The sequence below is a fragment of the Dipteris shenzhenensis genome, chromosome 19, assembly GCF_047967505.1.
Source record: "Dipteris shenzhenensis isolate YYH24624 ecotype China chromosome 19, Dip_SZ_1.0, whole genome shotgun sequence".
Taxonomy (NCBI): Eukaryota; Viridiplantae; Streptophyta; class Polypodiopsida; order Gleicheniales; family Dipteridaceae; genus Dipteris; species Dipteris shenzhenensis.
The window spans coordinates 35,505,293-35,527,119 of NC_141614.1; the positions used below are offsets into that span (position 1 = coordinate 35,505,293).

The 21,827-nt window shown below is 46.5% G+C and overlaps 1 protein-coding gene across 1 annotated transcript in view; it reads right to left on the reverse strand.

Annotated features, from left to right (window-relative positions):
* Positions 1–21,827, reverse strand: part of ORC2 (origin recognition complex second largest subunit 2) — a 92,587-nt gene that overhangs the window by 47,510 nt on the left and 23,250 nt on the right. The window contains exon 3 of the mRNA XM_087390949.1: positions 10,920–11,026. Within this exon, the coding sequence (XP_087247075.1) occupies positions 10,920–11,026 (107 nt within the window). The remainder of the gene's footprint in view (positions 1–10,919; positions 11,027–21,827) is intronic.

Below are 21,827 nucleotides of genomic sequence, written 5' to 3' on the forward strand. Positions count from 1 at the left end.
GAAGGAGAGCAGAACTATATGCATCTAATGAAGAAACCCTTCCAAGGTTTTGTCCCAGCAGGAGTCCTCTGACCACATCCTTGCATAATAAAGCTTTGCTCTGCAAGTCTGGATCTATTATACTGAGGCCACCTTCCCACTTGGGTACCATCAACGTCTCCTAAGCCACCCTGGCTCTAGCATTTGTTGAGCCATCTTGAACGCTCTAAATGAAATCCTTTTGAGCTAAGTGATGCAATTCCTAGAATGGCTAACAAGAGTAAACAAACCATGGCGTGGCCAACAATACTTGGTTGACCACCACCATCCTGGAATCAAGGTCAAGTTTGGCTGATCTTCCATAAAGAAGCTTTCCCTCGATGCCCTCCAGCATAAGGGCAAATTGCTACGACGAATGCCCACACCAACCTGGCAGCACAAGTACCAGATTGAGACACCCCTCTAGATCCCAGTAAAACCAAAATCAACCCCCCAAACTGGAGTGTCCTAATCCAAAAGCCATTGGATTTGTTCCAATTGATGTGTGCACCTGCTGCAATACAAAACAAATCCAAGGCTAATCTGAAAGATGGGAGGTTTTATGTGGTGGCATCCAAAAAGACAGTAGTGTCATCAGCCAGCTCACTATCCAAGAGGTCCTCATCCTATCTAAGTAGAAGTCTCAACCCAATAATGTCCACCTTGGGATCTCAAAAATCTGCCCATTGCTTCAGCAACAAATAAATACATGCAGGGGGCAAGAGAGCATCCTTGTCAAACTGATATGGAAATCTGTTATCTGTATAAGGAGGAAACCCCTCTAATCCATTTATCAAAAATCCAAAGCGTGCAAGAGTACCTTCCAAAAAATCCAATCTACTCTATCATATGCTTTTCGAAATCCAAGAGTAGAATGGCAAGCACTAGCCACTCTGCATTAGCCCAATTTGAAGCACCTATAAAAGAGAAAATATTATTAAAAATGCTTCTACCATGCACGAAGCCCGTCTACGTATCATAAATAAGATCTAGAAGAATGGGCTGCAAACACAGACTGATAGCTTGACCAAAACCATGTAAAATATTCCCAACAAAGTGATGGGTCTCCATTGAGAGATGTTTATGCCACCACAACAGCCGCACACATCGACACCCCCTCCTAGGGTTGACGCCCTCGTCTACTCCCACTTCATGAGCTCAGAAAGTTATTTCTCTTTATTTACCAACACCATTATGATCAAGATTATGGATTTTCTTTTGTATTCATCATGCGCTTAGTGGCTCCACCCATCAGCCCATTGTATCAGTTTCTTTAAGTCTCATAGATCCTTTTTTGTCTTCCGAAGACTTTTAATAAACTTTCTTTCTTCCTTCCTTCCTTCTGAGGATCCTGAGCATGAAAGGCAACGAGGCCGCAAAGCGCTGTGCTATCGCGCGCGCAGTGGATTGGATAAGCAGCATGCAATGCAAAGCGGAGCTACTCTTCCCTTTGTAGGACTGCTAGCTGTTGATGAATACCTCTCTCTTGCCTGAGAATCTCATGTCTCCTAGTGTTAACAATAGTGTGGTAAAATTCAATAACACCAGACAGGGCTGCTACAACATGTGAAGGGGATGACACTCCTCCCTGCAAATGAGAAACCCATATCTGCAAAACATTCTCGGTAAGGTTCTCCTCTAATACAATGCATCTGAAATAATAATTGTTAGAACATGAAGTCAAAGTGAGTGTTTCTAGTATGTTTTATTGAGTTCTAGAGTAGTACTAGACTACTTTATATCCTAGTGTGCCACATGTCACTATGGGACTTCTCCCATATACATATGACACTTAGAGTGTGTGTGCCTATTCTATAAAGGCATTGTACTTGTCTAGTCTTGATATATCAGTCAACATCAAGCTTTCTATCATGTGAGTACTTTGGTTATCATTGCTTTGCACTTGTATCTTCATTTTAGTCTTTCCATTTCCTTTCCATTCCGTGCCATGTACCTTCATGTGGTATCAGAGCCATGTTCCTAGCCCTGCGCTCTCTTTCCCTTTCCCTTCCAAGAGGTTGAGGTGAGAGAGGCCAATGAAGCTACTCTCCCTCCTCCTCCTTGGAAGGCTGCTCTCTTCTCTCCTTCCTTGAGCTCTCTTCTCCTCCTACCCAAGCCTCATCAACGCGAGCTAATCTACCTCGCCATCAACTACCCCTTCTTCAGCCCAAAATGCCTCGCCAACAGCCATTCTGGTTCCTCACCATCAACTACCCCTTCAGCTCCAAATGCCTTGCCAAAAGCAGCGCCATTAGCCCGAACAGGCTGTACTACCTTGGGACTGCTGCCTGCTCCTGCTGCGCTGTACCAGACCGTCGTACAGCCTGCCGTACAGTCCATACAGGCTGTACGGACTGTTCCATACAGTACGGACAGTTCTAGCCTGCCCGTACTGATGTGACACGCCCGCCATTCTCCTTATGTTGCTGCCTCCTACATTGCTTCACTAGCGAGCTGCCTACTCCTCTCTTTGATGGCGGATCTGCATATTCTTGGGCTGAGCTATGGACTGCAGGCGGTTTTGGGCAAAGGCTCACACAGAGCCCCCCACATAGCGTGCCGTGTCGTCTACAAACTCTAATTCCAGCAGCTCCTACTCTTGTCTAATCAGGAGCCGTACCCCTACAAGGCCCCAACTTGAGAGTGCAGAAAATAGCCCACACCTCTGCTACAAAGAGAAAAAGAAAGGGGGCGAGAGGGCAATCCTACCGAACTAAACAAGAAAGAGAAAAAGTCTCGCCCATATGACCACCGATAAGCATCTAGCTGGAACTCCTTGCATAAAGAGCCGAGACCCCCTCTGATCCATCTATCTATGCCTCCAAGAAAGACCACTCCACCCCATCATAGGCCTTCTCATAATCCAACAGAAGAATAGCAAAAGGCAGAAGCTCCTCCCGGGCCCAATCCAAAGCCTCCCAAAAGGTGAAGATGTTATCCAAGATACTATGTTCCTAGACGAAACCTATCTAGGTGTCATGAATGACGTCAACTAGATGGGATTGCAACCGCAGACTCAAGACCTTGGTCAAGATCTTGTAAGCGGTGTCCAACAAAGTGACCGGCCTCTACTATTGTAGATTGGCCCTATCGCCCCCTTTTGGGATCAAGCATATCCATCCTTGACTCAGAGACTGCTAGAGGGAGCCTATGTTGAAGATCTCCTAAAAAGCTAGTCGAGAGGGGGGGAAATGTCCTCCCAAAAGCACTTGAAGAAAGCCGATGTCAATCGGTCCTCTCAGAGGCACTTCTGTAGGGAAAAGGCATTGAGGGCCTCCCCAGGTTCCTCATCTATGAAAGGCACCTCAAATGTTTGCTCATTCTCTAAGATACCACTAGTCATGCTCTAAGATACCACTGCTAGAATGTGGCCCCAAATAGCCTCTCTGGCTGTACGCACAGAGAGGGACTTGTCCTCCATCTAAAACAAGCTCCTATAGAAATAGGTGGTCATCTCTTGGGGGCATGAGTGAAGCTGAGGCTCACGTCTCTCAATCTCTACAACTCTATCATGTTGGGAATTGTGTGATCAAAGGTTTGTCCTATGATCATGTGTGTATGTAGCACACTAAGTGCTATGACGTGTCACCTGAACTCCCTCGAGACAAGATCTCGACATGATTGGGACCCAAAGCTAATGAGTCGACAACTCAGACAGAGGACGAGCGCACAGATTACACTTGGGGATATTCCCCCCATGTTTCGCGTCAGAGCACAGCCGACGGGGATTATTGTAGCCCTTGTTAGACGTAGAGCTATGACCATTGAAGAGCGAAAGAAAGAGAGAAGAAGAGGGAAAGGAAAGAGGGGAAAAGAGGAGTCACAGGATTGCACCCTCGAGTGGTCGACAGCACTCTATCACTGACTTCATGCTTCGAATGCCTCATCCACCCCTGATGTCTTGATGATGATGATGATGATGTGACTGAAATGTAGTCGACCACCGACATAACTATGTTGTACTCAATACTTAGTACTACCATTCAGCATTCTTTCCATTCTACATTAGTGTGGATGCTCGTTTAGTAGCTCCACCCTCACAGCTCGCTTGTATTAAGATTTTCACAGTCTCATAGACCCATTCGTCTTCCGAAGACTTTAATAAACTTTCTTTCTTTCTTTCTTTCTAGACTATTACATAAGTGATAATGTAATGCAAAGGCCCCCACATGGGGAGGTGCCTTTGATTTAGGAGTCCCTATGATGTAGGGAAGATTTTCTTTGATGTAGGAGAGGTGCCTATGATCTAGGCCACCCTCTCTCCCATTCTATAAAAGAGAGGACTTCCTCTCAAATCAATGGAACATTTTGTCCTTTGGTTCCCACACTCTTCTCCATAATGTCCATCTTGTCTCCCACTTCCCAAAATGTGGTATCAGAGCCTCCTTGAGCCCCCAGCCCATTCTAGCTTCAATATGCCACCTCATCATCTTCTTCATCACCCTCCACCTTCTTCATTTCTGCCCTCTTTTCCATCAGATTTTGCTTAGCTTTGTTCTCTCCATCTGTTGCACCATTTGCCAAGCCCTCTGAGCTGAAGATCCCTAGTCTCGGGGCGAATCTCTGACCCGGTGGAATTAAGCAATGATTGTCTCTTAGCCTCGTGCCAACACTTCCTCTGTTCAACGACCTTTCGTGTAATTCCGCCCATAGCCGCGGCCATTCATCAATTCCTCTTAGCCTCGGGTGGGCAACACTACAAGTTGTCTTATGTCCAAGTTTGAGGCCCAATAGCTACTGCAACGAGGAGAAATCACACAAAAACCAGTTGGAGAAGGCGATGTTCTCAGGAGCAACTCTGCGCGTCTTTTTGGCAGTCCTCGTGAACATTCTCTAGTATAAGAGTGTCAATTGCGCATAAAAGCCCCTTTAGATATGCTTCATAGAGCTTGAATCAAGCCCTCCAAATTACTCTATTTTTACTGTACAATTTTGGGCATTTTTTGTGTTGAATCATTGACAGAAGATTTAATGCTAGTGTTTTGAATCAAATACTCTTTTATAGTATTTTATTCGATTGTGAGTATCTTCTTTGATTTAAAGATGATACACATGCACTATGATTATTGATGAGCGTTTGAGTTGTAACCATGACTAGCTCTTGTGGTTCTTCTAATGAGAACTATGTGAAGAAGTCCAAGTCAACAAGAAGGGAAAAGATCAAGGTAAAGAAAACTCCTTCCAAGAGACTTTGGGAAAAGCCTACTGGATATTTCTATGCCAAGAATTTAGAATTTTATGAGTACGTAGCTAATAACTTGCATTTGTATGGTGAGGGAGACTTCTTTGTTCAAAAAAATTGACTATCTGTAAGAGAGTAGACACTGCCTGATTATAAAGGTAAGACCCTCTCAATGGCCACCTTTAAGATAGACAAGTTCAATGGCCAAGGTTTTCACTCTTGGCAAATGAAAATTAAATTTGTGCTTACGAAAGAGAATTTGTGGAACTTAGTCAAGCCAGGGAATCAATCATCACAACAAGGCTTTTACCACAAAGTTTTTGACTTCATTTGTTGATGGAGTTCTCTCTTCAACCAAATTTGCCATGCTTTACAAAACTTCTCGGAATGATTGTTCTTGCTACAATAAGTACAAGGATTGATCTTGTAGCAATCTTTTTCAAGATGATTGGTCTTTCCACAGTGCTTGCATGCCTTGTACTTGCTCTTTGATATACTGCTTGTGTGTGCTCTTCACCCTTTCTTGAAGTCTTCTTTCTCTCTTCTTCTTGTAGAGCATTGATGATGTCCTCTAGTTTGGGTTGGAAAAGATTCTTCAAGGTGGTCACAACATAATCATAGTCTTGAGGCATACTCTTCAAGAGCACAACCATAGCATCATCTTCAGTAATTGGAGAGTTGATTGAGGCCAATTGTGTCATAAGACTTCTCAAAGTATTAACATGAGCTGCAAGAGTGTCTCCATCCATCTTAAGTTCAAAAAACTTAATTTCAAAATTTGACTTAGAAGTATGAGAGCTAGCACCGGATAACACATGTGCCTTATGCCAGGTCTCAGAGGGGGATTCCAAATAAGAAATATGATGCACAAAATCATCTCCCAATCTTAAAGCAAGTGCATAAGTCTTCTCTAGCCCTTTAGCATCTGCAGGTGTAGTTGAAGAAGAGTCACTTGCCTCCAAAAAGAATGTTATGTGTTTTGTGTTTTGTGTTTTGTGTTTTGTCTTTTATAAATCACCTTTGGTCACCATATGATGTAGGCCATGTGATATGTGTTTGACTCCATGGTACCTCTTACAAACATGAGAACTAGATCAACATAAAGGCCTAAGATTAATCCTTGTACATGCAAGGGAGATAACGGGGTAGGAGGGGGGGGGTCTATCCCATTTTTGTAAACCTTGACTCTTGGACACCTTTGCTAGCATGAGATCCTAGTCATAGATTAATCATTGACCACCATGAGATGGCTTGTGAAACTATGTGCCTAGAGGAATCCTTGACATAGCAAGAGGCAAACCCTTGAGGAGGGGTATGTTGGGAATTGTGTGATCAATGGTTTATCCTATGATCATGTATGTGTGTGTGTAGCACACTAAGTGCTATGATGTGTCTAGACTATGACATAAGTGATGATGTAATGCAAAGGCCCCCACATGGGGAGGTGCCTTTGATTTAGGAGTCCCTCTGATGTAGGGAATGATTTCCTTTGATGTAGGAGAGGTGCCTATAATCTAGGCCACCTTCTCTCCCATTCTATAAAAGAGAGGACTTCCTCTCAAATCAATGGAACATTTTGCCCTTTGCCCCGGTCACTCCCTTGCCCAAGCCTAGGTCACCGGAGCACCAAAGGGTTTCGGGACTGGAATGTGACTGGGGGGGAAGAGGACGAAGGGACTGACACTGTTGCAACAGAGGAGGGGAAAGAGGGAGGAGGAAGGGGCTGACACTGCTGCAACAGAGGAGGGGAAAGAGGGAGGAGGGGCGGGAGCGAGGAGAGGAGGTGCAGTGAAAGTAACTGTAACAGGGGGGATGGGTGAGGGAGGACGAGGGGTGAAGGGGGATGGAGGGGGTGAGGGTTGGGAGAGGGGGGAACCAACGAGGGAGAGGAGGATCCAAAAGGGGACAAGCAGAAGGGGAAGCGACTGCAGCAGCATCCGCCTGGGCTAGGGAGACTTAAAGTCCTACTGCGAACTAACGCCGGAGTACTCTGAACTCTTGTTGCCGAAGGGTCTGCAACGAAGAACTGCTCCTCCTCCAAGGTCTAAGGAAGGACTAAAGGAACACCCTCAGACTACTTTCCCTAGAACTGGGAAGAAATTATGTGCCCTGCCCACTTACGTCCACAAAATCTGGCCCGTTGCCTGTGATTCTTTAGAGTCCGCTTATTGAGGTTCTTGTGCTCCACCCTGGTCGGAGCATCCCTCCCTGAGGACTCTACCCAAGATGCCTAGAACTCCATTAGCTGTCCATACTCGCGTTGTGCTCTCGGGGAGGGCCACCCTCTGCTCTTGACATGGCGGAGGTGGAACCTTGCTGGAGCCCCTCCAACAGGTCCAAGGCCAAATGTCCCATCTGTTTGCACCGTAAGCACTGGCCTGGTAGATCTGAGATCTCAATACATTGCCTCAACTTTCCAAGGAGGATCTCCTCCAATAGGGTCTCTAAGTGCGCAACAATCCACCTAATGTGGGGAACATATTGTATGCTACCACTAATGATACTGTCATGGGTGGCAACTCCACCGCCAATGCCAAAAGCTCTCAAAATGGAGTGCAAGATAGACTGATTCTCCTTTAGGAGCCCCAGGAAGCGAAGCGTCACTAGGAAGGTGGTGAGTCAACTCCATGTCATCAAGTATGAGCACATGGTGCCAAGGGATGAAGTAAACCATGTGTGGTCCAAGGGGGAGGAGGATTTGCTCCACTAGGGCCCGCAAGGTGTCTAGGGAACTCCACTGGAGAAAAAACACTCCTTGTCCATAGATGGTAACCTCCTAGATATTGTCACCCTCTAATGATAAGCTCGCCTAAATCCAATCATAAACCTGACTCCTCGTGGGCATGAGTCCAACTATCCTACCCACAACTGCTCTATCATGAAGAGACTTGAATGCTTTCTTCACTTACTGTTTGTCTTCTGGGGATAGGCGAGCCTTAACAATTTGGGGAATCGAGGACGCTACCATTTCAACTCCTCTTGCCAAACCAAGGGTCACTATCAATACTCGAATCCTAAAAGAACAAACACAAACACTTTGCTATGGAAAAAGGTAAAGCGAGAGGTGTAAAGGAAAAGGACCAAAGAAGGGAGAGTAAACAGTCCTCCAAAAACTGGCTGGAATGGCCAACCCGCTAAGGCCTGGGGCCAAAGACAGAGGCTCAAGCCTCTAACGCCAATTGAAATCACTCAGTAAAACAGATAGTCACGACAATATACCTCTAGACCCCCAATTCTCTATGCATCACAAAGAAAAAGCGGATGCCTGACATTTCAGAGTGACCAAGGCTTTAGCGCGATTGCCTGCAGTGAGCCATTGACAGAGAAATTTATGGGAATTCAGCACAAAGAACCTGGAAAGACTTGGAGACAAGAGGAACATGAAGAAAGAAAGCATCCAAGGAAGCCAAGGGGGAAGCCAAAGCGAACAAGGCATGCCTCCTAAGGTCAATCCAAGGCTAGCCACCAGCCTGCAAGCCGAAAGAAGCCAAAAAAGACCTTCTAGAGCTACGCTGAGTGGCTATAGGGGCAGAGACTGAGCTCGAACTCTAGCCTACTCGCTACCCAAAGAACCAATGCGGGCTGCAACCAGGCCCCCTTCGAGACGAGCTCCAACTACTACAGGTTGCCAGGAGCACCCAGCCGAGCACCCCGACCAAGCTAGCCACCTGTTAGCGGCTCCTAGAGGCGCCCAAAACGTAGCGCCATGCCACGGGGCTGAAGGGCAGCCTTCAACCAACAAAGGCGCAGCACCAAGCAATAGCCACCGTCAAAGAAAGGGGGCAGGACATGCGCCAACACACAAGGAAGGCACAGAGGGAAAGGAGAAACGGCACGGAGGCAAAGAGAAGGCGGGGAGGAGTGGAGAGGCGGAGGGAGAAGAGAAGGCACGGGAGGCAAGGCGGGGAGAAGGGAACTCACAAGAGGGAAGGAGGAGTGAAGGGAAGGAGAAGGCGAGGGGGATGGAGATGGCGAGGGGACAGCTCATGAGCAAGAAGGAGAGCTGATCTAAAATAAGCATTAGAGTAAGGAATCTGTAGGGTGGAACACCCTACCCGACCTAGTGGCAAAAACAAACCCCTCCGGGGTGGAATGGCATATGCATGAGCAAGGATAGGGAAGTCCATAAGGGAGAGATCCCCAAGAGGCATAGAGAAAGATTTTCTATGGAACATGCCTCGTGCCAGATTAGGTAAAATCCCTACACTCGAATGTGAAGAAGCAAAACCACCCATTCCCTCAATCAATGAAGGGAATCTGGAAAACGGATGAAGAAGGCGGCTACACAGATGAGGGACAAGGACCTCGACAAAGATCTGCATGAGAACCATCACTGGTCCGGATCCGATATAGTGCTGGCCATGACCTGTGAAGATTCTGGAACCTATTAGTCACTACATGAATAGAGGTGTCATAAGCCCCGAGAGGAGTCAGGAGCATCACTATTTCCGACCGGATCGAGAATGTCAGAAGGTCCTGATAGGGACAAGGACTGGGGTGGATGATGGCCCCTCCTTATCTGTAGGTAGCGTAGGAGCCACACTCACTCTAACCACAATCCAGCATGGAGTAGCAGCAAAGGACGTGCAGCTGGTGCCGAATGAAATGGCGGTGCCAAAGGTACACTCTGTTGACTATGAGATGGGCCACACCGAAAGCTTTCTCATGTCCTTGCTTCTTCTTTGGGGCAAAATGCCCAAAGATCCTGCATATCCGACACCAGTCCTGCCTGCCTGCAATCACGACTCTTGGCCAAAAAAGAGCCATTCGTCGGGCACTAAAGCATGATGTGGTCATCAGAAATGTTAGGGTCAAAGACAATGACCCTAACTCTGCGTACCCCATCCTAATTGCCTCTGCCACTAAAGAGCATAGAATAGGGGGAGAAATCTCATTGACCACTCCAAATGCAGCTCCCATCATGGCAAGGAACCGAGACAAGTAGGTATACATTATGAGTTAATAATAAATTAAATGATAAAGAGGTTTCATTTGATGTTGTGCCAATAGAAATCACAGATAGGCCATCAGTAACTCTCTAAAGGAAAGTAGGGAGGCAAACAATCAAATGAGAACCCCCCTTCAATGAGAAAGATGTTGGGCTTTAATATAAAGATCTAGAGACAAAGGGTAGGTTTCATGTTGACCCATAGAGACAAAGGGAGAAAAAAGGGAGGAAAAAAAGGGTAGGGTTTCAGAGAACCTCTACCAGACTTCAAGCCATACGATGTCACACAAGACTTGGCTAAGTTAACCATATCTATCACCATGCTTCAAGTGATGATGTTGTCTGTGGACATATGATGAACAGTACAAACACTACTTTGAGGCAAGAAGAATAGCATGTGATACATCCCTATCATCAGTCTCTATGATTGCTCTAATGATAGTGGAACAGAATTGCCCTCAGATCTATATCATGATCAAGGGGTAGACCATTTGTCGATGTCAGTTTTACGGTCAATGTGATGAATTTTGAGACATTCAAAAGCCGAAGTATCAACATTTCAAGCTAGTATTCAACCTAAAAGCTCAGACAATTTAAACTATGCAAAATACGCTTCAGAAGTGGGGTGCCAAACACCTGTCAAGCTAAACCAGACCGTAACATGAGAAAAGGGAAGGGCATCATTACAAGGGATAATTCATAAATTAAAACCTGATGATAATTCAAGCATCATAATCAAGCTTGCAGAGCTTATGGGTAATCCCTATTCACCTTAACTGGAAATGCCATTTGCGATACAGTGCCTTGTAGCTGTTCAATAATGCTGCCTGCTCCTTCTCGTGTTTGACAGGCACTTTGAGTAGGGCAGCCCTCAATTCCTGGTTACATGCATGTCATATCTATACAAAAGTGAGCACCTATAGTTTATGCAGCTTTCACACTGAAACAATAAAGGTAACAAATAATTATAAAAAGGTTTATGCAGGTAGAGGTAAACAGCATAATCTGGCCATGAAAACAAAGCAGTTTCGAAGTCTGGAATGGCTATTCCGTGATTGAAGTTAAGATGAAAGGCTTGTCTTTAGCCAAACTGGTGCAGCAAAAATAGAAATGCTCAAAAGTGTTCAAAGTCCAATTGGCTTTCAGGTCTTTACTTACTGAAGCAGCACCCACAACAGCAGCTGTGAACTGCAAGGCAGCTGCATAGTGACTAGACCCTACAAAGAGGCAATAAGTAGCAGGTTATTCTTGCTTATAACTGAGGTATCAGCTTTCAGAGGCCCAGCCTGGTAAGAAATGTAGCAGGGCTATGGTAGATTGTGAAGAAAATCCTAACCATACTCTGCCCTTGAAAAGAAAAGCGAAGCATCTAATGATGTCTAAGCTATAGATACATACAAAGATTAAAAAAGAAATACGTATAAAGATTAAAAAAGAAAGAAAACTCCTCAATCGTGGTTCTTTTGCATCAAAGGAGTCGAATGCTTAACGACTTTTGGAACTTTCACCATCTGAAGATGGCCAGGGGAAGCTTGAGTATCGGGCAACGATATGTACAATACATGGCTGTCACCTCACAGTGTTGATAGGGCCACACAATTACAAATATTTAACTGTGAGGAGGACCTTCAACAAGTTCAATCACTAGCAAGCCACTTGTTTGCCTAAAAAGCACAACAAGCCACTCAAGAATAGCAGTCACCCCTCTTTGTAGGAGTGGCAAACACTCCATTTGCAGGTAGCACGAGACCAGTAGGAGCTGTGAGTGTTGGATGTCACTGCCCCACCTTTAAGCCCCCATATGAGATGGATATAAGGGCATGTGAACCTGGGTAGATACTACTATGGGGAGAAGTCAGTCACATATACCCATGCGTGCCAGACAGGATCTCAGGCCAGAAGGCGGCTACTTGTAGGCTGAAAAAGGTGACTGGATCTAGGTCAACAGAACATACATCTGCCCCGACTGGTTGGCCATCTTACCCCACCGATACGGTCTGGTTTGGCCCTAGCACCTTGTGCTTGCTCCAAAGGCCTATATAAGGGGCCAAATTTGGCTGATTCCACACCCATTGAAGCCTTCTCAGCTGGCAACAGGGGAACGGAATTAGTAGCCTTTAGTTCTCAGTTTGCTTCCAAAGAGAAAAAGAAAATGGTGGAGGTTCCAAAGGCAGAGGACTTAAGAGTCAAATCCAGAGGAGCCTAAATTCAAGGTGAAAGAAGACTGCACCGAGAGTGTATTTACGGATTCAGGAGTCACAGATCTTCCAAAAACTAGTAAGGATGTAAGAAGGTCTCAGCGCAAACAAAAGACTCCTGTGAACTTCACTTTGATGACTCAGATTCAGCAAATCAAAGAGACAGGCAGGATCAGAGGGACAGGCAGCATGTGGAATGAGTTCTTTGTTGATGACTTAGGACATCCACTGGGCTACTCATGCCACATGCAGTGGTCCAAAGGTGAGAGGGGACCGGCCTCCGCTATGAGCGCTTGGGGAGCTTTCAAGGGGCTGCCTTTATTGGATTGAAATATAATCTTTTATTTCTAATAATATATCAACATTTCAGTAAATTGTAGTTAAAACTTTGATTTGTATTACTGATTTTGTAAGTTTATATCTCAGACTTGAATGTTCAGTGGGCACTGCGGAATGAATGATGCTAAAGATAGATTGCAATTTTGCCACCCTTGAAGTATACATGTTACACCTTAGACTCTAGAGTACTTCCAAAATCTTTAGGCATTATAAGTCATTTTGTGAATTTGTAACTTGTTTTGCGTACTTTCAGCATACTATATGTATGCAGGGCATAAAATTTGCATTTTCAAACCTAAAAATACAAACTGAATTTTTGAAACTCCCCCTATTTTTTTTATTTTTATTTTTTCAAAGAAAGGAGCCTTCTATTAATGCTTGAAAGACTTCATACAAAACAAACAGCAGCCCCGAAGGCGCTGAGTATGGAAAAAACCGGAAAAGGCTGAAAGAAAGAACCGGCCTGTTCCTGAGAAACCCAACTCACTGTCTAGGGGATCTTTGTTATTGGGGCTAACAGCCAAGTGGGGGGACTATACAACCAACGAATCCCTCACAGGGTAAAGATGTAGAAAACTCCTGCAAGCCAAGCCTTGCAAAAACGAGCATGCCTCTTGATAGTCAACCTGGAGCCTGGCTCCCAGGTGGACCATAGAGTGTAAATGATATCCTGCCGGATGGCAACTAGGGTAGCCAAGGGTGGAACCGGGTGCTCACATCACAAGACTGCAATGAGCCACCCAAATGTTCCAAGCCGTGATGCTGGCTACCACCTCCCAAACACTGCCCTCCCTAGGAGAAGGAGGAGCTAGGCTGTCAAGAGGGACTGCCTCGTGGAGTGCTATCCTCTCGATGCTCTGACTCTGTATCTGGTAGGCTCGGGAGATCTCATCAATCTGAAACGCGTGTCCTCCCTCTGTCAACCAAGCCACCACCCCCTAGGTGCAGTCTCTCTGAAGACACTGCATACGTGTCATGATCTTGAGGGTTCCCATCCAAATCCTCGCTACGCTACGACAGCTCCACAGGCAATGCGGGATAGTCTCCAGGACACCATCAGAGCAGCAATGGCACTGCCCCTCCACTCGCATCTGCTCCAACCACGGCCCGATGGGCAAGCCTCTGTGGGCGGCCAACCAGAAGAAGTATGAAATCTTCCTCGGCCGCAAACTAGACCACAACCGCGTCCAAAACCTAGAGCAAATATCCCGGGGCACTCTCTGGGTCACCCAATGCCTCTCCCTCGAGGGGGTCCACCTCGACGAGTCCATCTGAAGCCTCCTGCCAATCCGTGTGGTGTAGGAAAAGAACGGCACCTCATCCACCTGCTCGGCTAGGCCGCCCCTGGAAGGCCATAACCACTCTCCTGGACCCCACTGGACCTCCCTCAGGGGTCTACCCTCCCACAGCCAAAGGCGCCAGCTACGGGCTTCCTACTCTGAGATACTGGGAGGGTCAATGTGCCACTCCTTCCCCAAACATCCCACCACTCTGACCATCTACCAGTGAATCCCATCAAGACTCCCATCCATCTTGGCGTCTCTCTCAGTGAGTGGCTAGAGTAGGCCTCCAGGTCCTACACAGAAGAAGCTGGGGTGCGTGCTGCCTCGCTAAATCAACATCCTCAAGGGAACACCAGTACGGGAAAACTGCCCCAACCATCTACTGTCTCTCCAAACACGAAGTCCTTCCCACCAGGACTCAGGAATGGCTAAGTCAATCTCGCCCATCTGTTGCCCTACCCCTCGCAAATGCGCTAGGGCGTCAAGCCTTGCCTCTACCTCCATGGGTAATCTGCTCCAACGGCCAAAGGACCCTGCTAGACCACTGTCCCACTGTGCCCAACCAATGTGAGTCCGTTGTTTGAGCATACATCCCTCCTGATCTCTGATCTCTGGGTGCCACATAAGGGACCGGTGCACAAACTCCTCGCTGCATCTGGGCGGAGCACAGATGAGACCCCCTGCCAGTCTCTACCAAACCCTATGAAGGCTCCTCATCAAGGGGGAACCCTTCCCCGTAAGGAAAGCCTCTGAGAAGATCCATCTATTATGTGAAGGCTGCTACTGTCCCCCAATGCGTGGGGTGTTTCTTAGAAGCCCTCGCTGTAAGAGGAGCTTCCAAGTCTCTGCACCTGGGGTGACGCCACGAACCACCAACTTGCCCAGAAGGGCTCTGCTATGCATCTCCGGATCAATGATACCCAAGCCTCCCAATGCTTGCACCATGATCACCGTCTGCAAAGCTACTCGGGCTCTAGTGTTCCTCGTGCCATCTGAACCTGCCCAAAGGAAGCTCTGTACCAACCATCGGAGCTGCCCAATGCATCCTCTGTGAAAACACCAACAGGAGGCGATATACCAGGCCGTGGCAAGAAGGACCTCGTTTGCCACTAAGGCGTGACCTACTAGGAAGAGTTTGGCCGAGCTCCAGTAGAGAAGCTTGCGCCGAACACTCTCAAAGACCGGGACAATTTGCTGCTCTGTTGTAATGTCAATACCAACCTAGCATCCAAGGTATCTCACTATCTGGCCCCGCGATATCCATCTGAAGCCAAAGTCCCTCCCCCACTCACAGATCTCATGTGTCTCCTCAAAGCCTGTGAAAAAACCTATGGATATTGTACAGTTGATCCGTGCCCCCGAGGCCTCACAGTAGATAGCCAGGGCGCCCCTGACTCTCTCCAGACTTGTTGTGGTGCCCTAAACATACAAGGCCGTGTCATCTGCAAACTCCGAGTCAAGTAGCTCCTCCTCCTATCTGATTGGGAGCCTCAACCCTGTGAGACCCGCCACCTGTGATCTCAAGTAGTAGCCCAAAGCCTCCGCCACAAACAGGAAGAGGAAGGGAGCGAGTGGGCAGCCCTAGCGGACCGAGTGAGAGAGAGAAAAGGCCTCACCTGTGTGTCCTCCGATAAGCATCTAACTAGAGCTCCCTGCATATAGCGCTAAAACTCCTCTGACCCATCTGTCTGAGAAACCCAATCTCCGCATAGTGCCCTCCAGGAAGGACCACTCCACCCTATCGTAGGCCTTCTCAAAGTCCAAGAGAAGAAAGGCTAGTGGCTGCGACTCCTCGGACCAATCCACTACCTCCCAGAACGTGAAGATGTTAACTCCCCCTATTTTGTTGACACGTTTCATGTTAAAGTATTGATTTTTTTTTTTTTGAACTATGGATCTATACACCAACAACCATCACTGAAACCAACTATTCTGATTGTGTGGAGAATAGCATCCTCGATTGGCTCTCTCAGTTTGACTAGTCTCCAACCCTCTGCAACCTCATAGAGAACTCTCTCCTTGGTCCCAAAGGATGCAAATAACTTGTAAGGAACTCGTGCCTGGGAAGACATCCAAGCATTGGATATGTTTACCATCAGTATGGTCGGCTTGAGTGGTACAATTGCATTACTAAAGGGTGTGTTTATGGTGCCTCGCAAGTCTTGAGTGATCATGTGGTGCTCTGAGTGGTAACTTGCAAAAGACAAAGTGCATATTTCAATTTTCAAAGCCCATATATCAAGTTTGAGATATCAGCCATCTGAAGTCATTCAATAGTGAGCACTCATGGCTAATCTGCAAGATCTACAATTGCCTAGGATCCTTCCCCCTCCTCCTCCTTCCCGTCCGCACCAACCTCCGATCTACATGCCCAAGATCGTGTGACACATTACAGCGATGCCTGCTCCCCAGCAATAAATGCAACATCATCCTCATGCATGGAATGAAGCATTCCATCCTTAGGAACCTACACATGTAGCTGATCCAGATTCACCTCATGTGGACCCTATATGTTCTTCATTCATCAAGATTAGAATGTGTCATAGATTTGCGTGGACATATACAAGCCTACTATACAAAGAATGAATTAATAGTAAATACATAACACATTGATGAACTTTGTTTGCTATGTGCATGATAGATAATAGATTGTCTCGGAAAAAAAATTAGATAATAGATATGCACATGCCCTGTAATGAAGGGGAAAAAGGGGGCAATTTAGGGGAGCTTTAGAGGCCTCTTAGGTGGGAAATGTGGAAGGACTATATAAGTCCCCATCCACCCCTATTTGTGCACCTTTTTGATGTGACATCTAATCCTATCTACTCCCACCTCCTTCCTCCTACGTGCTGCCTACACTCTCTTCCCCAATCTTTCTCTATCTTCCTCTTCCCCTCACCCTCTTCTCTCTCTCTCTGTCTCCCTCTCTCTCTCTCCCCCCCCCTACCCTCTCCCCTTTACTGCCGTCTTTGGCCCTTCACCAAATCTGCCCCTTCTCCTTCATTGCATTAAGATCAGAGCCCTTTCTTGGGCTTGCTATTTGAAAGAGCAGGGATACATTGCTACGTGTGGTATCCATGGAGCAGGATAATCTCAACAATCTTCGGTCGACTGGTGGAGGCTCAAACTAGTCTCATGAACGTTGTTTGAGCAGGCCCGAGTAGAGCAGGACTTAGAGGTGGAGGTGACGGTACTCGACCCGCTTGGTTTACAAACACCCCCTGATCTGCCTTTGACAATCCCGTCTCCCATCCGTCAAAGCCTCCATGATTGGTGGCATCGCTGCTCAAAAGCTCCTCGCCATTGGCTATCCCGCAAGACTACCGTCGACACCGCCTGGCTCAGAAGCTCCTGGCCATGGCCGCCCTGCAAGGCTACCGTCGACCCCGCCTATCACGAATCTCCGCCTACTCTTTCAACACATCCCATAGCCCGGTGAATTCGGCCGTCCGTGCGCTCTCGCCGCATATCATCATTTCCACGCAGCGCCGCCTATCATCAATTCCCTACGCAGATTAGGTTAATTGATTCTAAGGTTAGTTTTACTTGGGGTTAGGTTAGTAGATTGGGTTAGATTAGGTTTAGTTAGTTAGGTTTGGGTTAGTCAATTAGGTCTAGTTAGTTGGGGTTGAATAGGTTAGTGGAGTTAAGCTGACTAGGGTTAGTCCAAGTGGTGGTTAGGTTAGATTCAACTAACTCAGCATCTTAAGTGGCTTAGCAGTCCTACGAGTCCTAGGTTTGGAGTGATTTCGGCCCCATTTTGAAGCCTCTTCATCGATCTTCGTCTCGAGTTCTCCATTGGCCTTTTTCATGGTTCTACACACTATATCAGGTGCTCATTACAGCAAGGTGTCTTAGCAGTCCTAGGAGTCCTAGGTTTGGAGTCATTTTGGCTCCATTTTGAAGCCTCTTCATCGATCTTCCTCTTGAGTTCTCCATTGGCCTTTTCCGTGGTTCTACACACTATATCAAGTGCTCATTACAGCAAGGTTTTGTTGTCCCCTGGCAGTCACCATGGCACCCAAGCATGCCCCTCTGGATACATTGCATGACAGTGATGAGACTACTCAACATAAGCAATTGCCTTCCAAAGTGGGTGCATCCACTGGTAGCACAGAGATCCCAACTCAGCCTATCTCTCTTGCATCTCGAGAAGCGCAGGCAACACAGACACAGTTTTTGGATGCCCTTGCTTCTATGCTCCAAGGTGCTTTCCGCCAGATGGGACAAGAGTGCAACCAACAGCTTACCACGGCCATGGATATGCAAGATACAGCTCTTGCCCAGATGGGGCAGCAACTCAAGCAACAGATCGGCTAGGCTATGCAAGACAAGGGCAAGCAGTCCGCACCCCAACAAGGGGAACACTCAGATAGTCAAGATGTTTTTCTGCTCCACGTAGGGGTCTTATGGCAGATGCCTGCCGTGCTTATGAGCATCAGTCTTTTGGACTGTTGCATGTACCCGAGCAAAGGGATTATTTGGACTGGGATGATGCATTCTCTGTGCCGCAGAGCTTCTTTGTGCAAGATGTCAGGCCATCTTTTGGATCACAGTTTTCTACATCCATGCTACTACACAAGGCTCCTGCCCGCAGAGGGCTTTATCCTAGCGAATATCAAAGGCTCAGCTCCGCACAACATAGAGATTGACGTGCCGTCTCTTTTGGGCCGACTTGTTGGTATGCATTTGGTTAGTGCTCCTTTCACTGCACCAACAAGTATGCCAAGAGCTGGTTTTGGTTTATATGGCAGCCCACACCCCTAGGAGAGAGGTCAGTCCTCTTCTCATCCCTTTGGCATGCAATCATTTTGGAGAGGTGCATTTCGTAGAGAGACCCAGCCAAGGGTTCGTGCATCTATCGCTCGGCCAGTGAGCACATATAGCCAAACACAACACGCGCATTAGATGGCAACAGCTACTATGTAGTAGGGGGTTAGTGGTCGGCAGCAAGCCACATTTGATGAGATGCTATTAAATTCCTTGCGTTCATATATGGCCCTGCCTAAGGCCATCAAACTTGAGATGTCTTTCTTCGATTATGTGAACCTCAAGCGTGATGATGCCCGCACTTCTGGAGGTTATGCACACAGGAATTATAAAGCCAAGTATGTCAAGGACAAACTCACAGTGCATAAGTTCAAAGGGGACACTCACACACCTAATGAGCTCGAGGAGTGGCTTACGACGCTGGAAGATTATTTCCGCTTCTACCCAAAGCAGGATGAGGACCGCATAATCTTTGCGGGTATGCACATGCAGGACTATGCATATACGTGGTGGCAGTGATAGGTCAAAAAATGTAGTAAGCTCTTGTGCACTGTACATAATAAGGGGTAGGCACATAGATATGCACTTTTATGTTTTGGTCTGGGTTATGGGATACCAGAGACTACTTCTGGAACTATTATGAATGGCTATATATATTTCAAGATAAATTTAAAAATGTTTTTTGCCAGGGCGCATGAAAAATGATGAGAAGCAGTGTGGATACACCCATATCCAAAGCATTTGCGGTATCCAATGTGACAAAGTTTTTGTGTGTGATTGGATGATTTTTTTCATTTATTTCATACTAGATTTTGGGTTTTCTTTGTCATGGGTGGTATCAAAAATTAAGGATGGATATGAGTCTTACTATGTGTCAGCATTGAGTCAAAAATTGTGGTTGGTTGTGATTTTTCTTGGGTTTGAAGGAATGTGCATTGAATGTGTGGGGCATTAATTGCTTGGTGTATGTTTTTTGGGAAAGTGAAAAGAGAGTGGTTTAATGCATGAGATGTGGTGGCCAGCAAATGTGGGAGTTCTGCATGGATGTGCAAGCTGGCTACATGATCAGGTGAAACGCTCAGAGAAAGAGGAGAGCTGCCATGTTACCTGGTGGAAGATTGCTAGTTTCCAAAAGGGTGATGGATCCGTGGTTGTCTCAAGGAGGGGGTTGGCATGCAAATGGAAGGGAGAGCCTAACATCCTAGGGGGAGAAGAATTGCGAGGGAGAAGGAAGAAGAGTGGAGCAAAGAAACGCAGTTCAGCGTGACGTTCTTTTCTTCTTCAACGATGGAGTTCTAAGGGAACTGGACTCATCGTGAGGGTAATGAAAGGCTGGTTGCTGATTGTGATTCGTTCTAAGGGAATTGGACGACTTCTTTGCGATACGTTCTTGTTATTGTGATCATTTGCTGATTTGATCGTGGGACATTTCCTAAGAAGAAGGCTTGAGTGACGGGCTAGTTCACAACAATGTTTTCACGATCAAAGGAAAAATGTTCTTGCTGTTGAATTGAAAGGTGCTCCTACGTCATTCTCTGATTGACTCTGATTTCATTATAGTAAGAGAGAAGAAACTTTGCTGTTGGTGTCTTTCGTTCATTGGTGTGGCATGAGAACGATCAGTATGCCAATTGATTGATCGAATTGCGTTGAGACAAGAGTTTGTCAGGTTGCTGGCTGATTTACTAGATTTAAGAGTTCATTTGAGATTCTCCATGGCTGCTCTTCTGAAGTGACTGGATGGCAAAAAGGCAAAGGCAGTTTAACATATGCGCTGATTTGTCTATGGATCTACCTACGACCATGGGATTGGTGGGTTTCTGATTTGACGAGGAAGCTTGATCGCTGACTCATGTTCGTCATTAAAAGAGTTTTTGCTGGCTCCATGTGCAATTTGGTCTGAGACAAGAAGACATCTGTGAAGCAGTATCTGGTGGATTCCTGATGCAGATACAAAGAGACTTCTCCCAGTGAACTGTGGGTTCATTTCTTATATTTTGTTGTTTCTTGCGCTGTCAGAAGGTGCTTGTGGGTGTTACGTTATCCTGAGATTGCTATTTTATTTTGGGATTGGAGGTTCGTGGGCCTTCTGCTTTGTGTCTGGGAATGATTGCAATGAGCTTGTGTATGACACGATTCCTATATTTTGGATCCATGCTCTGGATGGTGTGCTAGGTCACTGTCTCTTGGAGCCAATACACACTACAGTTCTAATTCCATGATTGCCCCGGCCTCAATATCTTCCAATCTGAAGATTATCTGTTGTTTTTTAGCCGTGTTCCTCTTTTGTTTTATCAGCGGTATATGAGGGATTCACCTCAAAGTCCAACCACATGGAGAGGTTTTAAAGAAATGATGGTCACTACCTTCGTATCCCCACTCATCTTGGATCAGTACTTGGCTGAATTCTATGCATTGTCGCAGACTGGTACAGTCCAAGAGTGGTGCAGCGCTTTTGGAGACTTTCCTTGTTTGTACACGACGTATCTCAGAAAGGGAAGTTGCTGCGTTTCATCCAGGGATTGACTCCTTCTCTCACCGCAAATGTGAAGGCACATAACCCTCAAACAATTGAGAGTGCAGCCCAATTGCCAGAGGTGTTTGAGCCCAAACATGCCAACAAGTATAGCATGGTAGTAGGCAGCACATAAGGGACTGCGAATGAGACTGAGAAGAAGCCTAAGGTGACTGATTGGCATGATAGGAAATCAGCAGCACCACCATTTCCGAGGTTTCCCACTGTTACCAGCAGCAAGATGCCATATGCTAAGCCATACAAGTCATCTGATGCTAAGCCAGGAGCTAAACCAAGTGTTGGAAATGAAAAATCAGAATTTAAACAACACGCCAGGGCTATCATGGACAGCAGAAAGCGGGAAAACTTATGCTGTAAGTGTGGTGAGAAATGGACTCCTAAGCATCGAGAATTTGCGAAATGTGTAACAATGGCACTGCAAAACTCAATATGATTATTGAGATATCGGATGATGAGGATTTAATGGATTCTTTTGAGACCTTGGATGCCACTCATGATGAGTCAAAGGGTGCACATGACGTGGAAGAAGCTCCAGATACTGGGCCACGAAGGG